The 26,721-nt window shown below is 35.0% G+C and overlaps 1 protein-coding gene across 7 annotated transcripts in view; it reads right to left on the reverse strand.

The window, feature by feature from the left end:
* ACBD6 (acyl-CoA binding domain containing 6) overlaps window positions 1–26,721 on the reverse strand; it is a 218,849-nt gene that overhangs the window by 130,728 nt on the left and 61,400 nt on the right. For all 7 annotated transcript variants that reach the window (XR_004680266.1, XR_004680267.1, XM_035010562.1 and 4 more), the window contains exons 4-5: window positions 15,804–15,886; window positions 658–763 (exon numbers count right to left, since the gene is read on the reverse strand). Coding sequence is in view for 5 of the 7 variants with exons in the window: in XM_035010562.1 (XP_034866453.1) it covers window positions 658–763; window positions 15,804–15,886 (189 nt within the window). In the remaining 2 variants the exon portion in view is untranslated. The remainder of the gene's footprint in view (window positions 1–657; window positions 764–15,803; window positions 15,887–26,721) is intronic.

A 26,721-nucleotide genomic window follows, 5' to 3' on the forward strand; every position in this document is an offset into this window, starting at 1 on the left:
AAATAAATAAATAAATAAATAAATAAATAAATAAATAAATAAATAAATAAATAAATGGATTTACCAGGGTGACTGGGTGGCTCAATTGGGACAACTCTTAATTTCAGCTCAGGTCATGATCTCAGGGTTGTGAGATCTAGCCCCACATCAGGTTCCGTGCTGGGTGTGGAGCTTGCTTGAGAGTCTCCCCCTCTGCCCCTCCCAGCCCCACCCTATCTCTCTCTCTTCCTCTCTTAAAAAAAAGAAAAAGAATGGATTTATCAAAATTCTGACACATTGTTTTCTAGAAATATATTCACTGAGCAAAGGACAATATACCTGTTTAAAGTATAATGAAAGAAGACACTAAAACTATTTATAAATATTTTCATATTACCTATAGATTTCATTTATTAGGCTAACAGTCTCTCCCTTTATTGTGAAGAAACAGAAGTTATTCCACTGCAGCAAGTTCCAGCTAGTAATTTACACAACATAAACGGATGGATACATACATAAAAAGTATCTTAACTGGGTAACACTATCTCATATAGATATTCTGATACAATCTTAACCATACTATACTTTGAGCTGTAGTTCATAGGCCATTTTGAAAAAAAGCACTGGGGCAGAATAACAAAGCATAAGAAAATAATTAACAAGGCATGTTTTCCATACCTCTTCATCTTTCATATTCACATCCACATTTTTCGATTTGATGACTTTGGTTACATGGTCAATGTTGTTTTCCCTGCAGTAATCAAATATGTTTTTGTCTTCTTCCCTAATTAGAGTAAAAATAAAAAGTGTTTGTCTTACTAGGTAATACATAAAAGTTACATATTTTTATCACAACCCGTTTACTGCTAACAAACATCAATGGAATTTGTTTTCATAAAGAATTTTACATGAACAATAATGGATTTTCCATAAGACATAATATATCCAAAATCTAAAGACTAAAGTTCTTAGCAACTATAATAGGGAAAAGCTTCATCTGCTTTAACAAGTTTCACTGGTACACTGATATAACACCTTGAGTAGATTTTCTCAGCCCTCTTCCTCTCCCCAGTTCCTTTTACACACTGACAGGCACAGATGTCCTGACTCAATTTTCAATAGCAGCACTGCAATAACGAGGTTATTTGCTATTGTCTATACAGAGGTTTCAAAAGATCAGGGCACAGCTTACTACTTGTCTTACAGGATAACATAATAAGTTGATTGCTACCCAAGTTTAAAATAAAATATATACATACATACACATATACACTAATGTAATTTTCTTAAAAACAGAAAGCAATTTTCTTAAGGGAAAGATAGAGCATCACAAAATTCAGAAATCTTTCACGAAATATTAGAAACAAAGACCAGGGACAAAAACTGGGAAGCATATTATACCCAGCACCATTCTAAGTATATTGGTGGACTACATTCATTCACGCTTTTCCAACAACTTCACAAAGAAACAGGTAAAGAGAGATTATATGACCTGCCAAATGGCATCACATTTATCACAGGTAAAACAAGAGCTAGAACTCACTCAGATCAACTGATTTTGTATATAGTACATTTTTCTATCATATCAAGCCACATCTCGACTAGTCAGCTAGTCTATTCTAGAATCTAATGCAGAAGTTCTTAACATGAGGTCTATGAGTTCTCAAAAACAGTATACAGAATTGTGTAAATGTATGTGCATTTTTCTGAGTGTGTTGCATGTATGTGGGAGTATGGGAGCTTCAATGAAGAGTCTCAAAAAAAACAGTAATTCCCAAAAAGATCAGTAATTTGGAATATTATCAAAGAAACCGTTCTATATGTGGACTACATCTTCTGGACAGGCATAAAAGAATGCAATTTGAGTTCCAAAAATTATACTAGTATGTTTTATAACCTGCAGGGCCATAGCTTCCATTCATCAGAAATGAAAGCTATTGGCCTTAGGGGTCCTTCTATCTTTTTTTTTTTTTTTAAGTTGTTTTTTTTTTTTTTTTTTTTTTTATTTGAGACAGAGAGAATGAGAGACAGAGAGCATGAGAGGGAGGAGGGTCAGAGGGAGAAGCAGACTCCCTGCCGAGCAGGGAGCCTGATGCGGGACTCGATCCAGGGACTCCAGGATCATGACCTGAGCCGAAGGCAGTTGCTTAACCAACTGAGCCACCCAGGCGCCCCAGGAGTCCTTCTACCTTAAAAGCCAATTTAAATACCTTATACCTTATAAAAAGCTATTTTCACTCAGAGGTAATTAACTTAAAACACCCCACTTTGGCATTAACCATCTAAGCTTTCCTTATGCGTGTGGTGTATTTAATTGAGCACCTACACATGCAAGACACTGGGCAAGATTCTGTTGATGATGTAAGGATAAACAAGAAACTTTATGTTCAATACATGTACAGTACAGTTGGGATGAGAAAAAAATATATATGATTAACATAAAGTAAAGATGGATCTTTAAAAAGGCCTATAAGAGTACAGAGTTCAGCTGGAAAAAATGAGGTAGACTTCCAAGAAGAAACAGGTTTAAAAGGAATGTGAAAAGGTCATTTTGCTGAGGAGAAAATGCTCTTCCAGATCACTTACTCTGAAAGAAAACAGAGAAGTCTGAGAATGGACAAGTATGACTTTTAAAATTAAGGCTGTATGTAATACCACTTTAGCTATACCTAACTCTCACAAAAAACACTGTTTCTGTGAAAGTGTATTAAAAATTCTGACTTGGGAATAATAGGGACCCTTTATTTTCATCCAATCCAGTAAGAAAGGCCCCTCTAATTTAAGAGGCAGCAACTCTAACTGCAAGAGAAAGGACTGTATCATTTTGAATTGTAACAAAAAATGCACTATTCCCCAGTTGTTTTAAACTTGAAATCAATGGAGAATTGGTGGTGGGGCACAGAAAGGAAGGTAAAGAGGATCCTTTGGATACAGGTTACCCTTACCCAGTAATGAGTAAGGGTTATTCATAGATGGGGAGGACCCTTCTCAATCTATGAGGTCTTTCTTCCTGAATCCCAAATGTGTATATATACTTAGGCCTTAACCAGTGAAAGAGTAAATACAGTACAAACTTACTTAAATTTTTATTTAATATATTTCATATTTTCAATGTGTATTATGCATCACTTATATAAATTATTTTTATTTGGGCATATGAATATTTTGGAGGGCAGGGGCATTTTTTTCATCTGAATACCAGTTCATCATCTGTTGTTTATCACCATTAAATACGTCAGGCACATAGAGGACTTTCAAAATGCTGCTTATGGGTACAATATACAATGTAAATTAAGTATAAAAAAGAAATTCAGTAAAATCACCACAAATGTGCCACAAAGCTAAGTGACTAAGACAAAAAAGAAAAATAAGTGATACTCTTAAGTTTAGTTGCTAAGTTATCCCCACTCCAAGACTGACTCTAGTACCTGCCAGCAACCAAGCTGTCTTTATACAATGTCACCACCTAGTGTCCAAAATGGAGAAACATCTGGAGCAACATCTTTCCACATCTCTTGCCTCCAACAAGATTATGTACAATTTACAAATCTAATTCTCTTTTCCTGTCTACATTCCCCTGTTAATACAGCATTCTGTAGGAAATCTTTCCCTCTATAACCATACTTACCTTAAATAAAACGTGCAAATGAATTCAACCATTACCAAATACAGTAGAGCTTAAACAAATGTTAGTGCTCTTTCACATCTTCTCACTTTATCTTCCTTTCTCTTACAATTTTTAGCCAGTTATCTCTCTCCCTCTCTTTGCTGAATTTGAGTGATAAAATTACCATATCCATTCTCTATGGATAAGCAAGAGTTACGACCAAGATACTATCTTCAAAGATATCCCACATTATCCCTAGCAAAAGACAGAAAGTCTATCTCTCTACTCCAAATTTTCTGAAATTGACAGAAAATACAATTGTATATCTGAAGGGGAAAAAAAACCCACTGGTTTTCTTTGAAATTCTTTTGAAATATGAGGACACATCCTTATGGAAGAGAGGAGTGGTGTTAAGTATGGCTGTCATTCATCAACCACAGGAAGAACAGATCCTTGCATACTCCTAAAAATGTTATCTGTACCACTTTCAATGAAGATTGTATTTTCCTATCAAAAGAGTATTTCAAACAAGCTTCACAGCAAGGCACCTAGAGTCCATTAGCTACTATTTCACCTCTTTTGTAGAATTAAGAAAAAATGCTTTTATGGGACTAGCTCAGAGAGATACATTCAATAAATATTTCAATTTATATATTAAACTCTCAATCAGAAAAAAAATAGTATGCCAGTAAATAGACAATGAAAAAATTCTTTACTGAATGAAAGAAAATACAAAATAGAGTAAGCCAATACTTACACAAATATAAACACATATAATTCCTCAAACTAAGAAATGTGTACCTTTGTGCTCTGTGGAGGTACACAAAGACCTTTAAAGGGATATGCAGGTATGAAAAACTTGAGTTAGAAAAAAAATTAAAATTTTAAGTGAATCAATTTTCAGCTCAACTTGTAAATAAATGCATTTTTTTTCCCTTAACTGATCTACCTGGAGAGACTCCTGTGGTAACTATCTCATCACCATTGTCCTTTTCAAATTTTCCTCTGTTCTGATCACTCCCCTCCTAGGTTATATCAGAAAGGCATATGCCTCTCTCCTTATTATGCAATACTTCTAAGAAATATAAAAAAAAAAAAGACTTTGCTAAGACTTAGCAAATGACTATTAATTAAACCTGTTACTCTTTTGCTTAGAAATGCTCTGTAACTAATATACTAGGAAAGGTTTAGGGGGAAAAAAAATCAATCCTAGGTTGACTATCCCAAGATATAAAACCTTCCTTGGTACCAAACAAAGGGACAATTCTCGTTAAAAACTGGTGTTGGGAAATATTCTATAGCTAAGGTTAGAGGATGGAAGAGCTGAAATAAAACACAACAGACTTGATACTCTGTCTCATTTTAATAAAAAAAAAATTCATTTGTTAAACTATTTCTAAAAGCCTCATTCATCTCATTAAGATACATTTTCAATTAAATTTTACTTATGTTTAATAATTACTTAACAATATTTATGATGTATGTTGATCAGCTGTATAGAAACAATAACAATGATAACTCAAATGGGAAAAGATGTAATGCATAAAGTTTTGGGTTATAGAAAATTAAATTTAAAGAAGTCCAACTTACATACATATTTTTGTTACAGAGAATTATGATTGTATGATAAGATTACACAAAATATATTACTTTAAAATAAAATTGTGTGGGAGAAGTAGAATAAAAGGAGAAAAAGGAATGATGTAAAATTTCTGTTAAAGACCTTGTTCATGTATTTTTTTTTAAGATTTATTTATTTAGAGAGAGACCGTGAGTGGGGGAGGGGCAGAGGGAGAGAGAAACTCAAGCAGACTTCGCGCTGGGCATGGAGCCTGACAAGTGGTTCAATCTCACGACCCTGGGATCACAACTTGAGCAGAAACCAAGAGTCGGATGCTTAACCGACTACACCACCCAGGAACCCCTTGTTCATGTATTTTTAAATCAAGATCAGGATTTTATTTTATTTTTTTAAAGATTTTATTTATTTATTTGACAGAGACACAGCGAGAGAGGGAACACAAGCAGGGGGAGTAGGAGAGGGAGAAGCAGGCTTCCCTGAGGAGCAGGGAGCCCGATGCGGGGCTCGATCCCAGGACCCTGGGATCATGACCTGAGCCAAAGGCTGACACTTAACGACTGAGCCACCCAGGTGCCCCAAGATCAGGATTTTATTTTAGTTAAACTTTTTATTTTGAGACGACTAAAGATTCACATGCAACTATAAGAAATAATACAGAGAGATCTTGCATACCATTTTCCCAGTTTCTCTCAATGGTAGTATATTTATGTATTTTAAAAAATGGATTATCATTGAGAGTATTTAGATTCATCTAAAAGATTTAAAATATCATTATTTATAAAATACCAGAAATTATGCTCTTTGTAATATACTTAAACTTTTAAATAAGAATTTTAGATGTTATCATAAGATTTTAAAGGAGAACATAGTCTTCCAAAATTCTCTTAGGGAGTACAATAGCAAAAAGTTGCTTTGAGTGTCAAACTAGCCCAATATTCTATAAAGTAGAGGCCCAAAATAAGGAGTGGACTAATCAACTAAGGATGGTCAAATAAAAGCACTACAGAAGAGCTGACATTATAGGCTAGCTTTGAAGAATGAACTGACCACCCAGCTGGGTTACTGAAGAATAGAAAGAAGAATATTCCAAAGAATAGAAAGAAAAGGAAAAGCATCAACAAAAAGAAGTGCTCAAGGGACCTAGCTATGGTAGGGTGTTGGGAAATAAATGAGAGATACCAGATACAGATCCAAAGAGCTACTTGATTCAGACACTAACCTCAGCATATCTAAAACAAACAGAAAACCCTGAAAAGGCAACTATCCTCAAGTAGGAGGTATGATTAGCAAATGAACCATAGTAGGGGGAAAAGTCAGTGAGGCCAATTATGAACTGTGACCAAAAGAATTAATTTGAGACAAAAAAAAAAAAAAAGCATTCTGAGGTATCTCTCTACTGGGAGACAGTTTGTTCAAGAGGTCTCAATTAGGACCTTGGCTAAAGCAACTCTCAGAAAATGGTTCACCTTCTATTCACATATTCACAAACAGTCATCTAACTATTAATCTGTCTGGGTTCCTCAATACTCAGACCAAGGGTATGCAGGGTACCTAAGCACTTGTCTCACTACAAAGATACAGCCTTTGGTATTTTAGTTTACACCTCAGTTTCAAATGAGTTTTATTATTGCTACTCTGTCCCTGGAGTATGTATCTTTTTCTAGATCTTTGAGATTGAAGAATGAACATAAATTCACAGAAAAGACACTGTGAAGCTCTTTAGGAGCCAGTCTTTCTAAAATGAAAGCCTGTTGGCTGTCTTACAAAATTCAGGAGTACTGTTGCTGAATACTACTTCTTTGCAGGAATTTAAGTTCCTAATTTATTTGACAAATGTATGGTCAGAGGTTGTTAATCTGGGGGGGCGCCCGGGTGGAGCAGTCAGTTATGCATCCAACTCTTGGTTTTGGCTCAGGTCGTGATCTCAGGGCCGTGAGATCGAGCCCCACATCAGGCTCTACACTCAGTGTGGAGTCTGCTTAAGATTCTCTCCCTCCTCCTCTGCCTCTCCCTCCCAAGCTCTCTCTCTCCCTCTCTAAAATAAATAAATAAATCTTAAAAAAAAAATTGTCAATCTGAAAGGTAAAGACTCGTTATTCTGTCCAAATACAATGTAAGGAAATAATGATGTCATCTCACTGATCTCATTTTGACTAGATTACCAACATTCTATCATTGTATGACAAATACAAAGCCCAAAGTCTAATGCTGAATCTTTTTTATACCTTTATGTATGTTTTATATGTAAATGTATAATCTTTATTTTATATGTATCTATATATAACCTTTGATATGACTAAACTATCAATACTTTGGGAGCTGAGATAAAATGTCTACATAGAAATTAAGATACTCTGTATTTTAAAAAAAAGCATGTTTTAACTTACAAATATAAAAAAAAATTATATAAGCATATTTTAATTTTGATTACAGTTGCCTTTCTCCTGAACAGGAAAAATTTGTTCTTACTCAAAGGTTTTTGGCAAAGCTGGTGTAAGGCTTATTTGGGAGAAGGAAATAGGTAAAGTCAGCTCCTAACTGAAGAATTAAATAGAGCTGTCATACCTAGCACATCAAAAATCCCCACTTTTAATTAATATCTAATTAAAATTTTGGATATTAAATTTCACCTTGTAAAACACTGTTTTCGAATCTCAATCTTACAAAGACCATAAATGAGAATCTATACTATGATCTTCCAGGTAAAATCTTGTAAATAGTACATCTTTTCTGAGATACTTTGGTCATATGCCCTTGAGAAGGCAAACAATGCTGGGGCAGTAACTATGCTCAAGAAGCCTAGCATTCAGATCAAGGCACTTAAGAAAGTGCTTTTGTTGTTGTTGCTGTTTGTAGTGTTGTTCTTAAAATAATTCCTGAAATCCTAACTGGCAAAAAAGACCTTTAGAAATTGATCATTAAGTTACCATATTTCCTTGATTCTAAAACACAATTTTTTTCATATTTTAACATTTCTGATGAATCTTATTTTTTTTTTAAAGATTTTATTTTATTTATTTGAGAGAGAGAGACTGAGATAGAGAGAACATGAGAGGGGGGAGGGTCAGAGGCAGAGGGAGAAGCAGACTCCCCACCGAGCAGGGAGCCAATGCGGGACTCGATCCCGGGACTCCAGGATCATGACCTGAGCCAAAGGCAGTCGCTTAACCAACTGAGCCACCCAGGCGCCCCTCTGATGAATCTTATAATCTGTAACACCTTACAATTAATTAGCATCTTTTTCTTAATGGTATTTAAATAACGGTATTCTAAAACCAGGGGTGTTTTAGAGTCAATGAAGAAATAAAGTAGGTTCAAAATACACAGTGCCAAATGGACAGCTGAATGACTGAAAGAATTTATATACATTGAATCATAATCCTCCCACTCAGAGTGCTACTATATCTGCAACTGGTTTCAACAAGTTAGTTTTCCCTCTTCCTGTTATGCAGTAATGGCAATGTCTTCTCCACCAAATTGTAACTATTTTCAACTGGGTTATATATATAGCATACTTAATTCTATGTCTAGAAAATTTATTTATTTATTTATTTATTTTTAAGATTTTACTCATTTGACAGAAAAATGAGTGGGGAGTGGAGGGGCAAAGGGAGAAGCCAACTCCCCACTGAGCAGGGAGCCTGATGCAGGGCTCAATCCCAGGACCCTGAGATCATGACCTGAGCCGAAGGCAGACACTCATCCTACTGAGCCACCCAGGCACCCCTAGAAAATTCTTAAAAGCCTCAAATAAAAAGTTTTATTTCTTATCTTATTTATGTTGTTAATATGCTGTTAATGTATTTTTCTCACATTTTTGCAAGGAAGCAATAACAAAGGAAAGATCAATATCCCAAGTACTTCTTGTATATAACTTGTTATTCTGGAAAAGTTATCTAGCCATAATTTATAGACAGTAGTTACTAAAAATGCATTTTTACCTCTTAAAACCTGCTTAACTCTAAAATAGTTGACTGAAAATTTCTGATACTTTAAATACCTGTACGAAAAAATGTATTTCAATTCTGATCAATCCCTGGAAAACCAGTGGCCACATCAGAAAAATCTATAGAAACTCTTGGCTAACAGGTTCTATAGAGCCGAGATACATTCTCAAACATTAAGGTAAGTCTAAAATCAATAAATTCAATTAATCCAAAAGAAGCATCACCATCAGTATACTGATAAATGAAAGACTATAGTTTCTAATTTTACCAGTAAAGCAAATTTTAAAAAACACTAGATGGAAGAAAAGGGATTTAAAAGTTTAAATGGAAAATATGCATTATGTTCATGTAATAACAACTATCGAAATTACTTTCACTAGTTGCAGAACACAAGGATTCCTTAACCATCTCAGGAGCAGTATAGTATAGCAACAGCAGAGTACTAATCATGTGACCCTGGGCAAGTAACCTCACCTCTCTGAGTCTCAGTTTCCTCATCTGTAAAATAGGGATATTAATACCTACATCTCATAGGATCATTCTGAAGATTAAGTGAAATAATATATATAACACATGCAGTATGGTAACGAGCATATAATTAATGGTCAATAAACGTTAGTTGGTATTATTACCTTAAGATTTCAATATATGTTGTATGCTGGGTCCTTCCTCATATACCCTTATATAACATTATCAATTAATTCATCTAACAACTATTAATTGGACCTCTAAGGAAATAAAAATAAGCCAATGTGGATGGAACGGCGTCAATAAGGGGGAGGTGAGGGGAAAACGGCATTAGATAAGATGATGAGGGGCCCTGTGAGACATGTTAAGGAATTTTAGATTTTATCCTAAGTGCTATGAGAAACCATTAAAGAGCTTTAAGCAGGAGAGTGATATGATGATATGAGTTATAAATCCGGAGGAAACAGCAAAGGAAGAAGGAATCCATTCTGTACTGTCCTGGCCAAGAGATGATGATTGTTTAAGAGCAGTGACAGTATTGTCAAAGGCATGATAGTGGTGATAATGAAAACTAGATGAATTTGGATTATTGTGGAACATGAAGAAACAGAATTTCTGATATATTAGGAATGAGGGGGAGAGAGAGCGTAGACCAATGTGACATAAGAGACCCAGGAACGACATACTTTACATAAAATACTGGTAAAATACTTACATAACATTTTATATTGGGTAAAATTTATAAATAAAACCATGTAATTAATGTTATAATGCCTTTTTCACACAGAATTCCAACTTCGACAAACACCAAGCATTTATTACCATATACAATGCAATCAGCAAAATTCTCATAAATTGAAAGGCAATGAAATTAACCAAAATTGCTTGCTTTCAGTATTGAGAGAACAGCTGATAATAATTAAATGAGAGTTAAGAAGATGACTTACAATTCTAGCATCTTTGCTGAACTTTTAAAATATCTTCCTTTAAGTATGTCTGTAAAGCATTTTAACAGAGGAAAACATTTATTTATATTATGTATAATATATACATACCTTTTATTATAATGGATAGAGTGTACCATAACTTTATGTATCTATATGTGCACACACACAAACATACACTAAAAACTTTGTAAATGAGTCTAAGTGTCTAGCATTTCACAGATACTATATAGTGATAAGGATAAGATTAGAGAGGCAGACAGAAAAGAGACAACAAGGTGAGGAAAAGGAAGAGGGGGAAGAAAAAAGAAAGAAGAAAAGGAGAGAGGAGGAGAGGATGATGGTTTTTGCTGAGGAATGACCCCTTGTTCAGAAAGGGCTGTTGATCTACAAACAGGTGGATCTACCTATATGCTTGGTTGGCATCATGACAATGAGCACACAGGAGCTAAATAAAGCACGTAAAAAAAGGGTGGATATGAGAGCCAGGAGACTCTTACAACAGTTACTGTTTATGGCAAGACCTGCTTGTCCCAAGGGACCCATTTTCACATAATCTATAATTATCTCTTCGCTTTAATCGCCTTGTCATTCCTAAGGCTCTCCTGGGCACTGGAAGAGGAAAAGCTCATTAACTAAACCTTTTCTCCTCTCTCCAGCCACCCATGGCTTTTAATTGCTTGGTGTGTTATTATCTAGGAGTGCAACTGGGATCATTTTCATAAGAAAGGGAGGTAGAGAGGAGGAAGGGAGCCATGAGTCCCTGAGGTATGCACCACAGAAAAACCTTTGCTTTCTCAATTATTTATGCCAGCTGAGGTTTTACAGGCTGAATAAATCCATAACTCAAGTTCATTCTGAGCAGTCAGATTCTCAAGGGGGAGTTGCCCACTTGCCTATACACACTTGTGTAGTCCTCAAAGAATAACCAGAATGTAACAAGACATATGTCATCCAATTTATCACCTATCACCAAAGTGTTAACACAGTGTTGATCATGGGCAACACAGTGAAATAGGAAAGCATTTCACTACTACCAGCCAAACAGATGTAGGGAAGCAGGATAATCTTTCTGGTGCTGAGAAAAGTGGTATCAATGGTACAGTAGTATCCCAGAACGACTTAGCCAATTGAAAGCAAAAAAATCCAAATATTCAAATTTTAAAATTAAAATATGTATAACACATACTCTTGAAACTTTGGAGTCTTACATGGATTTGTCCAAACAGATGGCTGTCTAACAATGTGAAGCTTTGAATAAATAACTGAATGGAATTTTATACCGTCTGATTTTATAAATCACTTAATAAAACAATATATGTAGCTTTTTCTCCAATTACACCTCTTTCAGGAAAATTTTAGAGTACAATTTATGTGTAAGGGATAAGCTTTTACACTTTCATTCCAGTTCATATTTTTACCAAAAATACAAAATTAAAGCATAATCACTTTCATTGTAGTTTATTATATTTATATTATGCCACTTCATAATCAGAACTAAAGAGCAGCCAATCAAAAGATATTTATAAAATATTTTCAAAATCCAATGTTGTTTAAAAATTTTTAACTTTATAAGTCAATGATGAAAGCATCTCTTTAAAATTCTACAGGCTTTTGTGTCTGACCACAGCAGTGACCTCTGGTATTTTCTGCCAAAACAGTTCATTTGTCTCACAGAACAACTAATCAATTCCAGAGCCCATCAATCATCTTAGTTGTATGCTGGTCTGGTCTTGCTTAGAGAAGGTCCAGATGGCTGCCTGTCTAAGTGGGATTAATAAAATTCTGATAGATTACATAGCATCAAACTACAAAATATAACAGGGAAGACCAAATCTTATTGCAGGGTAGACTGGACACTGTACATGCTTCATTTATTGTATTTTTAATTCTTGCCCTAATTTCTCAGTTTATGTGTCAACTTCTAGATAAAACCTTCTAAGCATACAAGTCACCAAAAGTGATTTCTTGTTAAGTGAGTCAGTATATGTAGTGCAGAAGCATTTGACTCTTTGCAAAGCCCTATGCTTATTAATCAGAGCTTTTTCTGCCCATCTGCAGTATAAATGAAACACATCTGATCTTAAGATTAGAGCAACTGTCTGTGAGTTCAAAGATTTGTCACTCTTTTGTTTCTATAGTTCCAAACATAGATTCTAATAGTACTGGCTCTTCCTTTCTTATTTTCCATTTTCTCTTGCAAAAGCAGAAAACCTGTACTTAAATTCTAGAACCAGACCAACATGTGATTTTAGCTCCTAACATAAGCCCTGTGCTCTGGGTCCCTGCTGTGGGAGTTCTGTGTTGAATAACAATACTAATAAAAGTTCACAGTTACATAGTAACTTATTTTGTGCTAGATACTATTCTAGGATGCCTGTGTATACTATTCATATGATCCACCTAAGTGTCATATAAGAAAGGTAATATAATTACCCCCATTTTGCAAATAAAGTAACTTGTCTATGGTCACAGAGCTAGTTAAGTGGTGGAACCAACATTTGAATGCTGGCAGTTTGGCTTCATAGTATTTTATATTAATTAGCCTCACACTACATCTCCTCCATTACACTACAGAACAATTAACCAGCTTCATAATGAAAAACTGGTGTCAGGGGGTACTGGGGTGGCTCAGTCAGTTAAGCAGCCGACTCTTGATTTCGGCTCAGGTCATGATCTCAGGGTTGTAAGATCCAGACCCGCATCAAGCCCCACGTTGGGCTCTGCGCTTATCACGGAGTTGGCTTGTCCCTCTCCTGCCCCTCCCCTCCTCTCTAAAATAAATAAAATCTTTAAAAAAATTGGTGTCAGGGCTCTAGAATATTAACACAGAGATCTGTACCTATAACATTATATTGTCACTTTCTGTGACAGAGTAGAAATAAGGGTCAGAACCAAAACAGGCTCAGAATTGGCCCCAGTGGCCCTTGGCTCAAGCACATTTACAATAGAACAAAAATGGGCCTTACCTTATCACCTACAATGCACATTAGTCAGGAAAGCTGCCAGAACAATGGAGCCCAAGCCTTATTAAATGAGTTTATTAGATACTGATTTTCCTGATCTTTAAAAATTAAAAAAAATTTAGAAGACTATATATATTAAAATACCCAAAACAAACCTTCAATATACTTTTTTAGGGGCTCCTGGGAGGCACAGTCGGTTAACCATCCGACTCTTGATTTCAGCTCAGGTCATGAGATCAAGTCCCGGTCAGGCTCCATGCTGAGCATGTGGAACCTGCTTGGGATTCTCTCCCTTTCCTTCTGCCCTTCCTGCTCATGCTCTCTCTCCCCCTCTCTAAAGTAAGTAAAGAAATAAATACAAAATACTTTTTTAGTGTTCTTTTTAAAAACATTGGTTCTACAGAACTTTTCCTTTCACCTAAGTTTACCATTTAACCTTTCTAAAGCTCTAAAACCTGTCACTTTCACCTCAGCTGAACTTAATTCTGCCAAGAAACTGCAATTAACATCAGTTAAAGCACAACTTCCTCTTGGAAAAATAAAACACCAGGTATATTTCACCTAAGTACAAGCAAAATTTGATTACATAAACGTCAACAAATAGCCTATATTCATTGTTGCAACTGCATTCTTATACTTCAGAAACAATAGGGATCATATCTGATCCTTTACTGAAATAATCCAACATTTCAGTTTAATTTTTATCATGATCTAGTTTATTATAATGGAATTCAGTTTAATTACAAAATGGTTTCTTGAATATAAGAAAATGACTAAGTGCTGTGATTTCTGATTTGCTATTAATAATGGCAAAATTAATGTTTGTAATAGTTAAAAGGCTTTCAGTGGTTCACATTCATGTTTCCTGTTTCATATCTTAATAATATGTTCCAGAATATATAAGAAGGCTAAAATTTAGATAACTTAAAAAAATAAGGCCAAGACAAAAAAATCTTAGAAGAATGTGTCACATGACTTTAAAGCAGACAAAATCCTTTTCCTGATTTTCACATAGTGCTGAAATATTATCAAAGAAATTTTATACATAACATATAAAATGTAAGATCCTTGTTAAATAATACAAGATGACCATTAAGAATTTTTAAAATTGTGGTTAAAAAAACCCCACATAACATACCATTTTAATCATTTCTAAGTGTACAGTTCAGTAATGTTATTCACATTGTTGTACAACCAATCCCCAGAAATTTTTATCTTGCAAAATTGAAACTCTACACCCATTAAATAACAACTCCTCATTTCCCACTTCCTCCAGCTCCTGACAACTGCCATTCTACTTTTTGTTTCTATGAATTTGACTACTCTTGATACCTCCATATAAGAGGAATCATACTGTATTTATCTTTTTATGAATGGCTTATTTCACTTAGCATAATGTCCTTAAGGTTCATCCATGTTCTATAGCCTGTGTCAGAGTTTCCTTCCTTTTTGAGACTGAATAAGATTCTATTATATGTATATATACCACATTTTGTTTATCCATTCTTCTGTCGATGGACATTTGGGTGGCTTCCACCTCTTGGCTATTATGAATAGTGCTGTTATGAACATGGGTGTGCAAATAGGTCTTTGAGATCCTGTTTTCAATTCTTTTGCATATAAAACCAGAAGCTGAATTGCTGGATCATACAGTAATTCTTTAACTTTTTGAGAATCCTCCATAATATTCTCTTTAGTGTACCATTTCATACTCAACATGATTTTTAATCTTTAAAAGAAATAATGCTAATTTCACAATGACAACAAAAAATTTAAAACTTTTTTTTCTAAAAAAAGAACATAAACATATTTAGAAATTGTATAAGCTTCATGGGACTGAATCAACACCTTCCCTTACATACTTCAGTTCAGACTGGAGCCATACTAAAAAAAAAAAAAAAAAGGATAATGGCATTTTTATCAGTATTGTGAATAAACCTAAACACAAATATACACACACACACATACACAAAGAAATAAGGTATTCTGAGGAAAACTAACACCAACAACAAAACCCCACAGCTTTAGATTGTGTGAGACAAAAACCTTGCCCTACCAACTACTGATGTGGTGCGAAAAGTTACTATCTGGCACTGACTCAGACACTTACTGATTTCAAAGATAATATACCTAAAAAATTCTTTCCTATTTATTATACTACTAGAGATACCACCAAATTAGTTTCATATTAAGAAAAAGTTCTTCACAGATGGAAGTTTTCAGAATTAAAAATACACACACACACACACACACGTATATACACATTTAGATGTATGTATCTCTATTATCAAAAACCAGAAGAGAAATTACCTGATGATTTCTTCATGATACAGAGAACTAACAACAGGCCCACCAAAACCAGTATTTGCTTCTTTTCCTTTCTTCTCTGGTGACTGTAGGAGGAAAGAAGGTGAAAAAAAGACACATGCATTAAGGCAGTGTGTATTTAAAATAGTTATAAAATACTACCTTGCTAAGTAATACTAAAGATATGAGGTCCACCATTTTTCTAAGGCCTTAGTAACAATTTCAAGATGCTATCCAAAAGGCAAGATGACCCTCAGGTCATCAAACTAATGGAATGAGTACCCACTAGCAAACCAAAGTCATTTCACTACTGTGCTCTTGAGCCACTAAAGTCCACCATTCCCTTAGCTGATTATAAGATGTCAGCTTTGTTGACTGTGGAAAATATTGATGCTCAATGTAGAAAAATGAAAATGAAATATCAGTATCACTATAATTATCAGATGTAAATGTGATCATGAAAATCATATCTAGTTAGCAAAATTAAAGTTTCCAAATAAGAAAAAAACTAAACTGTAGTAAAACTTCAAACTCAACCATAAAGAAAAATAAGTTAAATAAATAAATAGAAAATAAAAATAAAAATAAATATTTTTAGGTGGCAAGAAGGAAGGAGAGAAGGTGGGAGAGGAAAGGAGGTTATGATCTAAAATAAATGAAAAAAGAAGCAAATTGTTATTAGAAGACTTTCCAAAATCAAATATTCAATAGGCCCTGACCCTCAATATTCTCAAAAAGCAGAAAATTAAGATTAGCAAAAGATGTGAACAGATACCTTACCACAGAAGATACACAGATGGCAAATAAGCAAATGAAAACATGTCCAATATCATACATTGTTACGGAAGTGCAAATTAAAACGGATGATATATTATTACACACCTCTCAGAATGGCTAAAATACAAAAGACTGATAATACCCAATGCTGGTAAAAATGTGAAACCACCAGGAACTCTCATTCATTGCTGGAGGAAATGCAAAATGGAACAGCTATTTTGGAAGATGGTTTGGCAGTTCTTCTAAAACTAAACTAATCTTACATATACATGATCCAGCAATCTTGTTTCTAGGTATTTATCCCCCAAAACTGAAAATTCATATCCACAAAACATCAATGTTTAAAGCAGTGTTGTTGTTTTTATAACTGGCAAAACCTAGAAGCAACCAAGATGTCCTTCAATAGGTGAACAAATAAACAAACTGTGGAACATCTATACAATAGACTATTATTCTCTGATAAAAAGAAATGAGCTGTTCTACATTAAGAAAAATGACAGTAAACAACTAAAATCATTAATTAAAAAGGAGACTTTACAACTGATACCACAGAATTAAAAAAGGATTTTAAGAGACGACTGTGAACAATTATACACCTACGTTATATAACAAGTTGGATAACCTAGAAGAAATGCAAAAATTCCTAGACATATATAATCTACCATGATAAAATTCTTATGCTTAGAATAAGAATAAAAAATCTGAAGAGACCTATAACCATTAAAGAGATTGAATGAGAAATTTAAAATCTCCCAACAAAGAAAAGCCCAGAACTACAAGACTTCACCAAAGAATTTTACCAAACATTTAAAGAATTAACACCAATCCTTCTTAACTCTTCCAAAAAACTGAAAAGGAGGCAACAGGCCTAACCTCATTTGATGAGGTCAGCATTGCCTTGATACCAAAGGCAGACACAGAAACTAGAAGAAAACTACAGAACAGTATCTGAGGAATACTGATGAAAAAATCCTCAACTAAATACTAGCAAATTGAGTACAGCAGTACATTAAAAGGATTATATACCATGACCAAGTGGGATTTATTCCTGTGAACTTAAGAATGGTATGGTTCAACACACGAAAATTGATCAGTGGGATACACCACATCAACAAAATGAAGAAAAACTATGTGATCATCTCAATTGGTACAGAAAAAAGTATTTGACAAAATTCAACACCCTTTCATGATTTAAAAAAAAAAAACCACTCAATAAACTAGAAATAGAAGGAAACTATTTCAACATAATAAAGGCCACATATGAAAGGCCCACAGCTAACCTCATACTCAACAGTAAAAAAAAAAACTGAAAGCTTTTCCTTAAAGATCAGGAGCAAGGCAAGGATGCCTACTCCTAACACTTCTATTCAACACAGTATTGGAAGTCCTAGCCAGAGCAATTAGGCAAAAAAAAAAAAAAAAAAAAAAAAAAGGTATCCAAATTGGAAAGGAAGAGGTAAAATGATCTTCAATCACAGATGACATGATCTTATACCTAAAGATCCCCTCTACATACACACACAAAGACATACAAGAAACTGATAGAACTAATGAACAAATACAGCAAAGTTGCAGGATAAAATTAACACACTGAAATACGTAATGTCTGAGAGAGAAAGAAATAAGTAAGTTTTCTAATATTAAAAAGTGATCAGTGTTATGGAAAAAATGTGGGGAAGATAATTGCAATTTTAGGGCCTCCCAGAGAAGGTCATTTGAATAAAGACATAAAGGAAGTAAAAAAGTGAGCCTTGCAAATATCTGGGGGAGATTGTTTGATATATAGGAAACAGCTAGTACAAAGGCCCTATGGTGAGGGTATGCTTAGAATGTTAGAAAACTTAAGTGTTCTTTGCTGAAGGCTAATTAATATGTTTTAGGGGGCAAGACTGGGGCAAGAACACAAAGTTGTTCATGAGACAATCAAAGTTTCTGTTGGTGTCATTCACTGAAACTCCCCCTGCTTGTGTTCCCTCTCTCGCTGTGTCTCTCTCTGTCAAATGAATAAAAAATCTTAAAAATAAATAAACAAAATGAAAAAAGTCTTTTATATTTACCCTTTTACCTAAAGAAGTTCCTTTAATATTTATTATAGTGCAGATCAGTCACACTCTTAATGTGAGTGAAATAGGCAATTCAGAAGAAATACCTGTAATCTGCTGGCAATTATTTGCTGTGAAAACACAAACTAGTAATTCAGAGTTACATGTATTTTGGAAAGGGATGAATACAGTTCTTTTTCTTTCTTATTTAATTAATAGCCTTTATTTTTTATTTATTTTTTAAATATTTTATTTATTTGACAGAGAGAGAGAGAGAGAGCAAGAGAGGGGACACAAGCAGGGGGAGTGGGAGACGGAGAAGCAGGCTTCCGGTTGAGCAGGGAGCCCGATGTGGGGCTCAATCCCAGGACCCTGGGATCATGACCTGAGCTGAAGGCAGATGCTTAACAACTGACCACCCAGGCGACCCTAATAGCCTTTATTTTTTAGAGCAGTTTCAGTTTATAGAAAACTGAGTGGAAAGTGCAGAAAGTTCCCATATGCTTACCTCCCCCAAATTTTCCCCTATTATTAACATCTTGCATTACTGTGGTTACTGTGGTACACGTTATTAATTGAAGTCCATAGTTTATAGTAGGATTCACTCTTTGTGTTGTATATGCATTTTGACAGATGTATAATAACACGTATCCACCATTACAGTATCATTTAGAATAGTTTCACTGCCCTAAAAATCTGGTACTTCACCTATTCATCCCTCACTCCCACTGATGCCCTGGCAAATACTGATCTTTCCACAGTCTCCATAGTGTTATCTTTTCCAGAACATCATATAGTTGAATCATACAGTAGATAACCTTTCAGATTGGTTTTTTTCACTTAGCAATACGTATGTAAGGTTCCTCCATGTCTTTTCTTGGTTTGATAGCTCATTTCTTTTTTAACTTTTTAATTGTTACACACACACACACACACACACACACTTTACCACTGTAACCATTTTTAAATATATTGTTCAGTAGTGTTAATTATATTCAACCTCCTCTGGCTCAAAACAAAAGATTTTTCTCCAATCTTCATCATAAGAGCATGGTGGGGCTCTGGGAGGCAAAACAAATAGAAATAGGGGGCTCTCCTAAGACTGGGCCCCCAGGAGCTTTTAACTCTCAAGCCTGACCACTCGGCCTCCAGCAATTCATCTATTATCATTTAAGCCAGTTTATGGCTCAAGCAGCTTCTGCTTCCAGTAAGCTGATCTCAGATGTGATTCTCTGTATTCACCTGTCTATCCAGTTTGAGAAGTGGTAGTTTCCCTACAACCTCAAATCTCGGAAGGATCTAAGAATGGTTCTTGATTTTCAGTTTGGTTGGATTTTTGTTACTGTTGAGGACAGGAGTGATGACTTCCATGTTCTTTTTATTTAGAGCTAAAACTGGAAGTTTGATTATCTTTTAAAGATAGTTTAAAATGAAAAAAGTCGGGGTGCCTGGGTGGCTCAGTCGTTAAGCGTCTGCCTTCGGCTCAGGTCATGATCCCAGGGGTCCTGGGATTGAGCCCCGCATGGGGCTCCCTGCACAGCGGGAAGCCTGCTTCTCCCTCTCCCACTCCCCCTGCTTGTGTTCCCTCTCTCGCTGTGTCTCTCTCTGTCAAATGAATAAAAAATCTTAAAAAAATAAATAAAATGAAAAAAGTCTTTTTTATTTACCCATATATATTTAGCACTTCCAGTTTCTCTTCACTCTTTTATGTAGGTCCAAATTTCCATCTAATATATTTTTCCTTTTACCTAAAGAAGTTCCTTTAATATTTATTATAGTGCAGATCAGTCAGCAATAAATTATCTCTCCTTTTATTTGTGTGGAAGTGTTTATTTTACCCTCACTTTTTTTTGTATTAACATTAGATTCACATAACAAAATTAACCATTTTAAAGTGTACAAGTGAGTGGCATTTAGTACATTCACAATGTTGTACAACTACTACCTCTGTTTAGTCTCCATTTTCATCATCCCAAAAGAAAATCTTAAACCCAATGCAGTCACTCCACTGTTCCTTCTCCCTGAAACCCTGGCAACCACCAATCTGTTTTCAGTTTCCATGGATTCACCCATTCTGGATATTTCATACAAGTGGAATTATTCATTATGTGAACTTTGGTGTCTGGCTTCCTTCATTTAGCATGTTTTTGAGGTTCATCTACATTTTAGCAAATATCATTCATGTATCATGCACTTCATTCCTTTTTATGGTTGAGTAATATTCTACTGTATCTAAATAACCTTTGTTTACCCATTCTCTAGTTGATGGGTATCTGGATTTTGTGTACCTTTTGGCTATTATATTGCTTTCAACATCTGTGTACAGATAGTTGAGTTCCTGTTTTCACTTCTTTTGGGTACATACCCAAGAACAGAATTGCTGGGTCATATGGTAATTCTATGTTTAACTTTTTGAGAAACTATCAAAACTATTTTCCACAGCAGCTGCACCATTTTACATTCCCACTAGCAATGTAAGACGTTTCCAATATCTCCACATAGTTGCCAACATGTTATTATCTGTCTTTTAACTACAGTCATCTCAGTATATGTGAAGCAGTAATCTTGTTGTTTTGATGTGCATTTCCCTAATAACTAATTTCATGTGATTGTGGGCTCTTCTTTTTGGAGAAATGTCTATTCAAGTCCTTTGCCCATTTATTAGTTGTTATCTTTTTTCTTGAGTTGTAAAAGTTATTTATGTATTCTGGATACTAGATCTTTATCAGATATACGATTTGCAATTATTTTCTCCCATTCTGTAGGATATCTTTTCAGGTTATTGAGTACTTCTGCAGCAGTAAAGTTTTAAATATTGATCAAGTTCTACTTATCTATTTTTTCTTTGGTTGTGTTTTTGCTGTCATATCTAAGAACCCATGGGCAAATCCAAAATCATGAAGATATATCCCTATGTTTATTTTAAAGAGTTTTAATAATAACTCATTATTTAGATCATTGATCCCTTTTGAGTTAATTTTTGTATATAGTATGAGAAAGGGAACCTTCATGCTTTTGCATGTGGATATCCAGTTGCCTCAGGCATCATTTGTTTAAGAGATTATTCCTTCTCCATTGAATGGTCTTGGAATCCTTATTGAAAATCAATTGATCATAAATATGAGGGTTTATTTATACACTCAGTTCTATTCCACTGCTCCCTATGTTTATCCTTATGCCAATACCACACTGTTTTAATTACTGTAGCTTTGTAGCAAGTTTTGAAATTCAAGTGTGAATTCTCCAATTCTGTTCTTTTTCAATACTATTTTGTTCATTTGGAGCTCTCTGCAATTGCATATGAATTTGAGAATCAGCTCTTTCATTTCTGCAAAAATGGAAGTTAGAATTTTGATAAAGACTGCACTGATTCTGTTGGTCACTTTGGGTAGTACTGCCATCTTAACACTATAATATCTTACAAGCTATGAACATGGGATACCTCTCCATTTATGTACGTCTTTGCTAATTTGTTTCAGCAATGGTTTTTGGTTTTCAGTGTAAAATCTTTCCCCTCCTTGGTTAAAATTATTCCCAGGTATTTATTCTTTTGGATGCTATTATAAATGGATTGTTTCCTTAGTTTCTATTTTGGCATGTTCATTGCTGGTGTATGTCGCTCTTGTATCTTGCAACTTTGCTGAATTTGTCTATTAACTCCAGCAGGTTTTTTGTGAATTCCTTAAATTTTCTATATATAGAATCATGTTGTCTGTCAACAGAAATAGTGTTCCTTTTTCCTTTCCAATTTGGATGCTACTCATTTCTTTTTCTTGTCTAATGGCCCTGACTAGAATTTACAGTACAATGTTGAGTAGCAGTGTTAACAACAAACATCCTTATCTTATTCCTCAACTGAAGAAGAAAGTTTTTTGTCTATTACAATTGCATGTAATGTTACCTATGGGTTTTTATTAATGCCCATTATCATGGTAAGTAAATTTCACCTTCATTTTTTTTTTTTTTGAAGATTTTATTTATTTGACAGAGAGAGACACAGCGAGAGAGGGAACACAAGCAGGGGGAGGGGGAGAGGGAGAAGCAGGCTTCCCGCGGAGCTGGGAGCCCGATGCGGGGCTCGATCCCAGGACCCTGCGATCATGACCTGAGCCGAAGGCAGGCGCTTAACGACTGAGCCACCCAGGTGCCCCCACCTTCATTTTTGAAAGCTATTTTAACTGGTATAGAATTAAAATTTGATAGATTTTTTCCTTTTGATGTTGTCCCTATTGGCTTCAGACTTCTGAAAAAGTCTACTGTAGTTCTTACCTTTGTTCCTCTGTATCATGTTTTTTTGGCCTGGATACTTTAATATTTTCTTTTTTTCCCTGGTTTTCAACAATTTGATTACACTATGTCTTGGTATGGTTTTCTTTATGTTTATGCTGCTTAGGATTCATTGAACTTCTTGGATCTATGAATTTATGGCAGTGATTCTCAATTAGGGGAGATGTTTTCTGCCTCCCATCCTTGCTCGAAGATATCTGGCAACCGTCTGGGGCAATTTTTGCTAGTCTCAAGTGGGTGGTCCAATTGGCATCTAGTGAGTAGAGTCCAGAGATGCTGCTAGACATCTTACAATGCACAGGACAGCCCTCTACAACAAAGAATTACCCAGCCCTAAATGTCAATGGTGCAAAGACTGAAAAACTTTGGTTTATAGTTTTCATCAAATGTTTAAAATTTCAGCCAACATTTATTAATTTTTTTCTATCTTTTCCTCTGTCTCTTGCTTTTTTTTCTCTTCTTTCTGGGACTCCAATTATATACATGCTACATTGTTTGATATTTTCCCACAGTTCACTGGAGCTCTGTTCATTTTTTATTCAGTCTTTTTATGCTCCGTGCTTCATTTTTATTAGGCTCACTTGCTACATCTTCACGTTCACTGATCTTTTCTTATATAATGTCTGATCTGCTATTAATCCCATTCAGTATATTTTTCATTTTAGATATTATTTTCCTTCATCTCTAGAAGTTCCATTTGGGTCTTTCTGAATCTTCCATTTCTCTCTCCATTATGTTCATATGTTTTCGACTTTTTTTTTTGGTCATAAGACACTATTCTTTAAAAATTTTTTTAAAAAAGATTTTTATTTATTTATTTGACAGAGAGAGAAAGAGAGAGAGCACAAGCAGGGGGAGCAGCAGGCAGAGGGAGAGAGAGAAGCAGGCTTCCTGCTGAGCAGGGAGCCCGATGCGGGACTCAATCCTAGGACTCCGGGATCATCACCTGAGCCTAAGGCAGATGCTTAACCGACTGAACCACCCAGGCGCCCCTTTCCTCGACTTTCTTGAATATACAGAATATATTTATAATAGCTGTTTCATCTCTATCATTTCTGCATCTACTTTCATTGACAGGTTTTCCTCCTGGTCATATTTTGCTGCTATCTTTGCATGCTTGAAAGACTTTAACTGTAAGGCAGACACTGTGAATTTTACTATAGTTTGCTTGATTTTGTATTATGTTAGACTTTGTTTTGGCATGAATTCAGTTATGTGGAATCAATTTGATCCTTTCAAGACTCACTTTTAAAGTTCTGTTAAGGCAGGGGCAGAGCAGCCTTTAATCTAGAGCTTCATTTAGCCTCACTGCTAAAGTGAAATCCTTCTGAGGTCTGTACAATATTATGTTCCATATACCACATTTTCTTCCCACTCTGACTAGTAGGAAATGAAATTTTCTCAGTCCTATGTCAACTCCAGGAATTGTTTGGCCTACTGCTTTTTTGTATTTCTTTCCTCAGCTTGTTAGTTTCCTCCCTCACATAGAGAGATTAGTATTCAGACAAAGGGATCCCTCTGCACATCTTTAGAACTCTCTCTCTTTCTGTGCAAGAAGTTGCTCCCTAGTAGTCAGCTGCCATTTTCCAGCTCAAATTAGTGAAAGAGCCAGACTCTTTTGGGTCCCTCTTCCCTGCACTGTAGCCTGGAAATTATTTCCAGGCCATAAGCTGAGGCAATTATAGGGCTCATTTTGTTTCCCTTCTTTACTAGTTGTATACTACTTTTAGTATGTCTGAAAAATCACTATTTTTCATCCATTGTGTCCGGTTTTCTTCCAGTTTTAGGCAAAATGATAAATCTCACCCCCATTACTTTACAATGCCCTGGAGAAGTCCCACAAATATTAATTTAAAAACTAGCATAATATGGGGTGCCTGGGTGGCTCAGTCGTTAGGCGTCTGCCTTCGGCTCAAGTCATGATCCCAGGGTCCTGGGATCGAGCCCCGCATCAGGCTCCCTGCTTGGCAGGAGGCCTGCTTCTCCCTCTCCCACTCTCCCTGCTTGTGTTCCCTCTCTCACTGTGTGTGTCTCTCTCTCTCTGTCAAATGAATAAAATCTTAAAAAAAAAAAAAAAAAGCTAGCATAATATTCCATGCATAATTTACTTAACCGTTATCTGATAGTTGTCTAGGTTATTTTCATTTTTTCACTCATAAACAAAGATGATGAATATCTTTGTATATAAAGCATACTATAGTTTTAATTAAAATCTTTAGGAAAAAAATGACTCCATAATCTAATTATAGTATATTTAAAGTATATTTCTTCTTCCTGGGATTAATTTCTCTTTCTGAAGCTTTGTGCATGGTAGAATGCTGGTAACAACCTTTTTGGTGGGGGAGGGGAGAGATTATATCTTAAGGAGAAATAATACTTAAAAATAATCTGCCATTATCAGATTGAATTCAGAATAAAGCTGCCAAAAATGCATTAGTTTTGCTCTCCATCTACAAGAAGGGGTAAACTTTGGCTACCTTACCCTCCTACTTCCACTCCAAAGAGTGCTTCTCATAGAGGCTTAAGAAGTTTATTTCATTTCTCTCTACTCAAAATCCATTAAGTTATTTTTATGTTACATCAGCAGTTAAAGAAAGAGACTCCAATTTGGCAGCCAATAAGATAAAATTTGCCAATTCTTACATTGCCTCAGACTATATTATTTGAGACAGTGAAATGCTCCTTCACTCAAAGGGGAAAGATTAAGTTGTTGGCTGAATCTTTATCACTTGATTCAGATTCCACCTTACTCAGTTGCACCGTCAAGATTTAAAACCTTGTGAAGCATTCTTTTCCAGCTGAAAAATAACTATTCCAAAGATTATCAGGCTAATATATGCAAGGAGGGAGTTTCTTGCTTCCATGTGCTACCTTTTATTGGTTTGTTTGCTTAATTTGTTTATAGGTCTAGCTGTAGAAATTTGGGTAAATTAACCTCTCTGCCCCAGTTTCCTTATTTGTAAAAATAGGAATATTATTACCCATCCTATATGGGTGTTTCAAAGTATAAAATATGTATGTAAAACAGAACAGGGCCCAGCCCAAAGAGGATACTATATAAGTGTTAGCTAATATAATTATTAGCCAAAATACAGCCATTTCTCCAAAGCAAAAGTGCCTCAGTAATACAGATGACAAGATGCTTTGATGTGGGGACTTATAATACTGAACCACGAGTCTTTATCTAAGACACTTACTTAAACTTCAGAATCTCCTGCTAAAGCAACCAACCCCAAAACCAAACAAATAAGAAATTTAACATAACTCTTGTATTTAAGAAAAAAGAAAATAAAAATAAGACTTAAGGAGTGTCTTCCATGTGCTCTGCACTTTATATATATTATCCAATTCCAACTTCAAAACAACTCTAGAAAGTTGTCATTTTTACTGCATTTCATGGTAAGACATAGATTATAAGAAGTACCATTATTTTCTGTAATGCTAAGAAAAAACACAATTAAATATAATACACCATCAATTTTAAGACACATCCAGAATTTTTTAAAAATCTCAAGAACTTAATAATTGTCTGCCTTATATTTGATGAAATGTATCTCCATTTTACAGGTTAGAAAGCTGGAGATAAGAGAAATGAAGTACCCACTGCCACAGAGTAAGTGGCAAAATCAAGATTTAAACCAAGATCTTCTGATGTCCAAAGCCTGTGCTCTGTTAAACTATGCTACTTCTCCAAGCTACTTTAGAAACCATTATTACATATTGACAATATTCTGAATTAAAATTTTGTTCATTTTCTTAAGTATAATTTAAAAATATTTAAGTACTTAGTTCAAAAGGAAACTTTAAGATTAAAC

Source organism: Mirounga leonina, unplaced genomic scaffold (genome assembly GCF_011800145.1).
Source record: "Mirounga leonina isolate KUSES-001 unplaced genomic scaffold, KU_Mleo_1.0 Mir_154, whole genome shotgun sequence".
In the NCBI taxonomy this organism is placed as follows: domain Eukaryota; kingdom Metazoa; phylum Chordata; class Mammalia; order Carnivora; family Phocidae; genus Mirounga; species Mirounga leonina.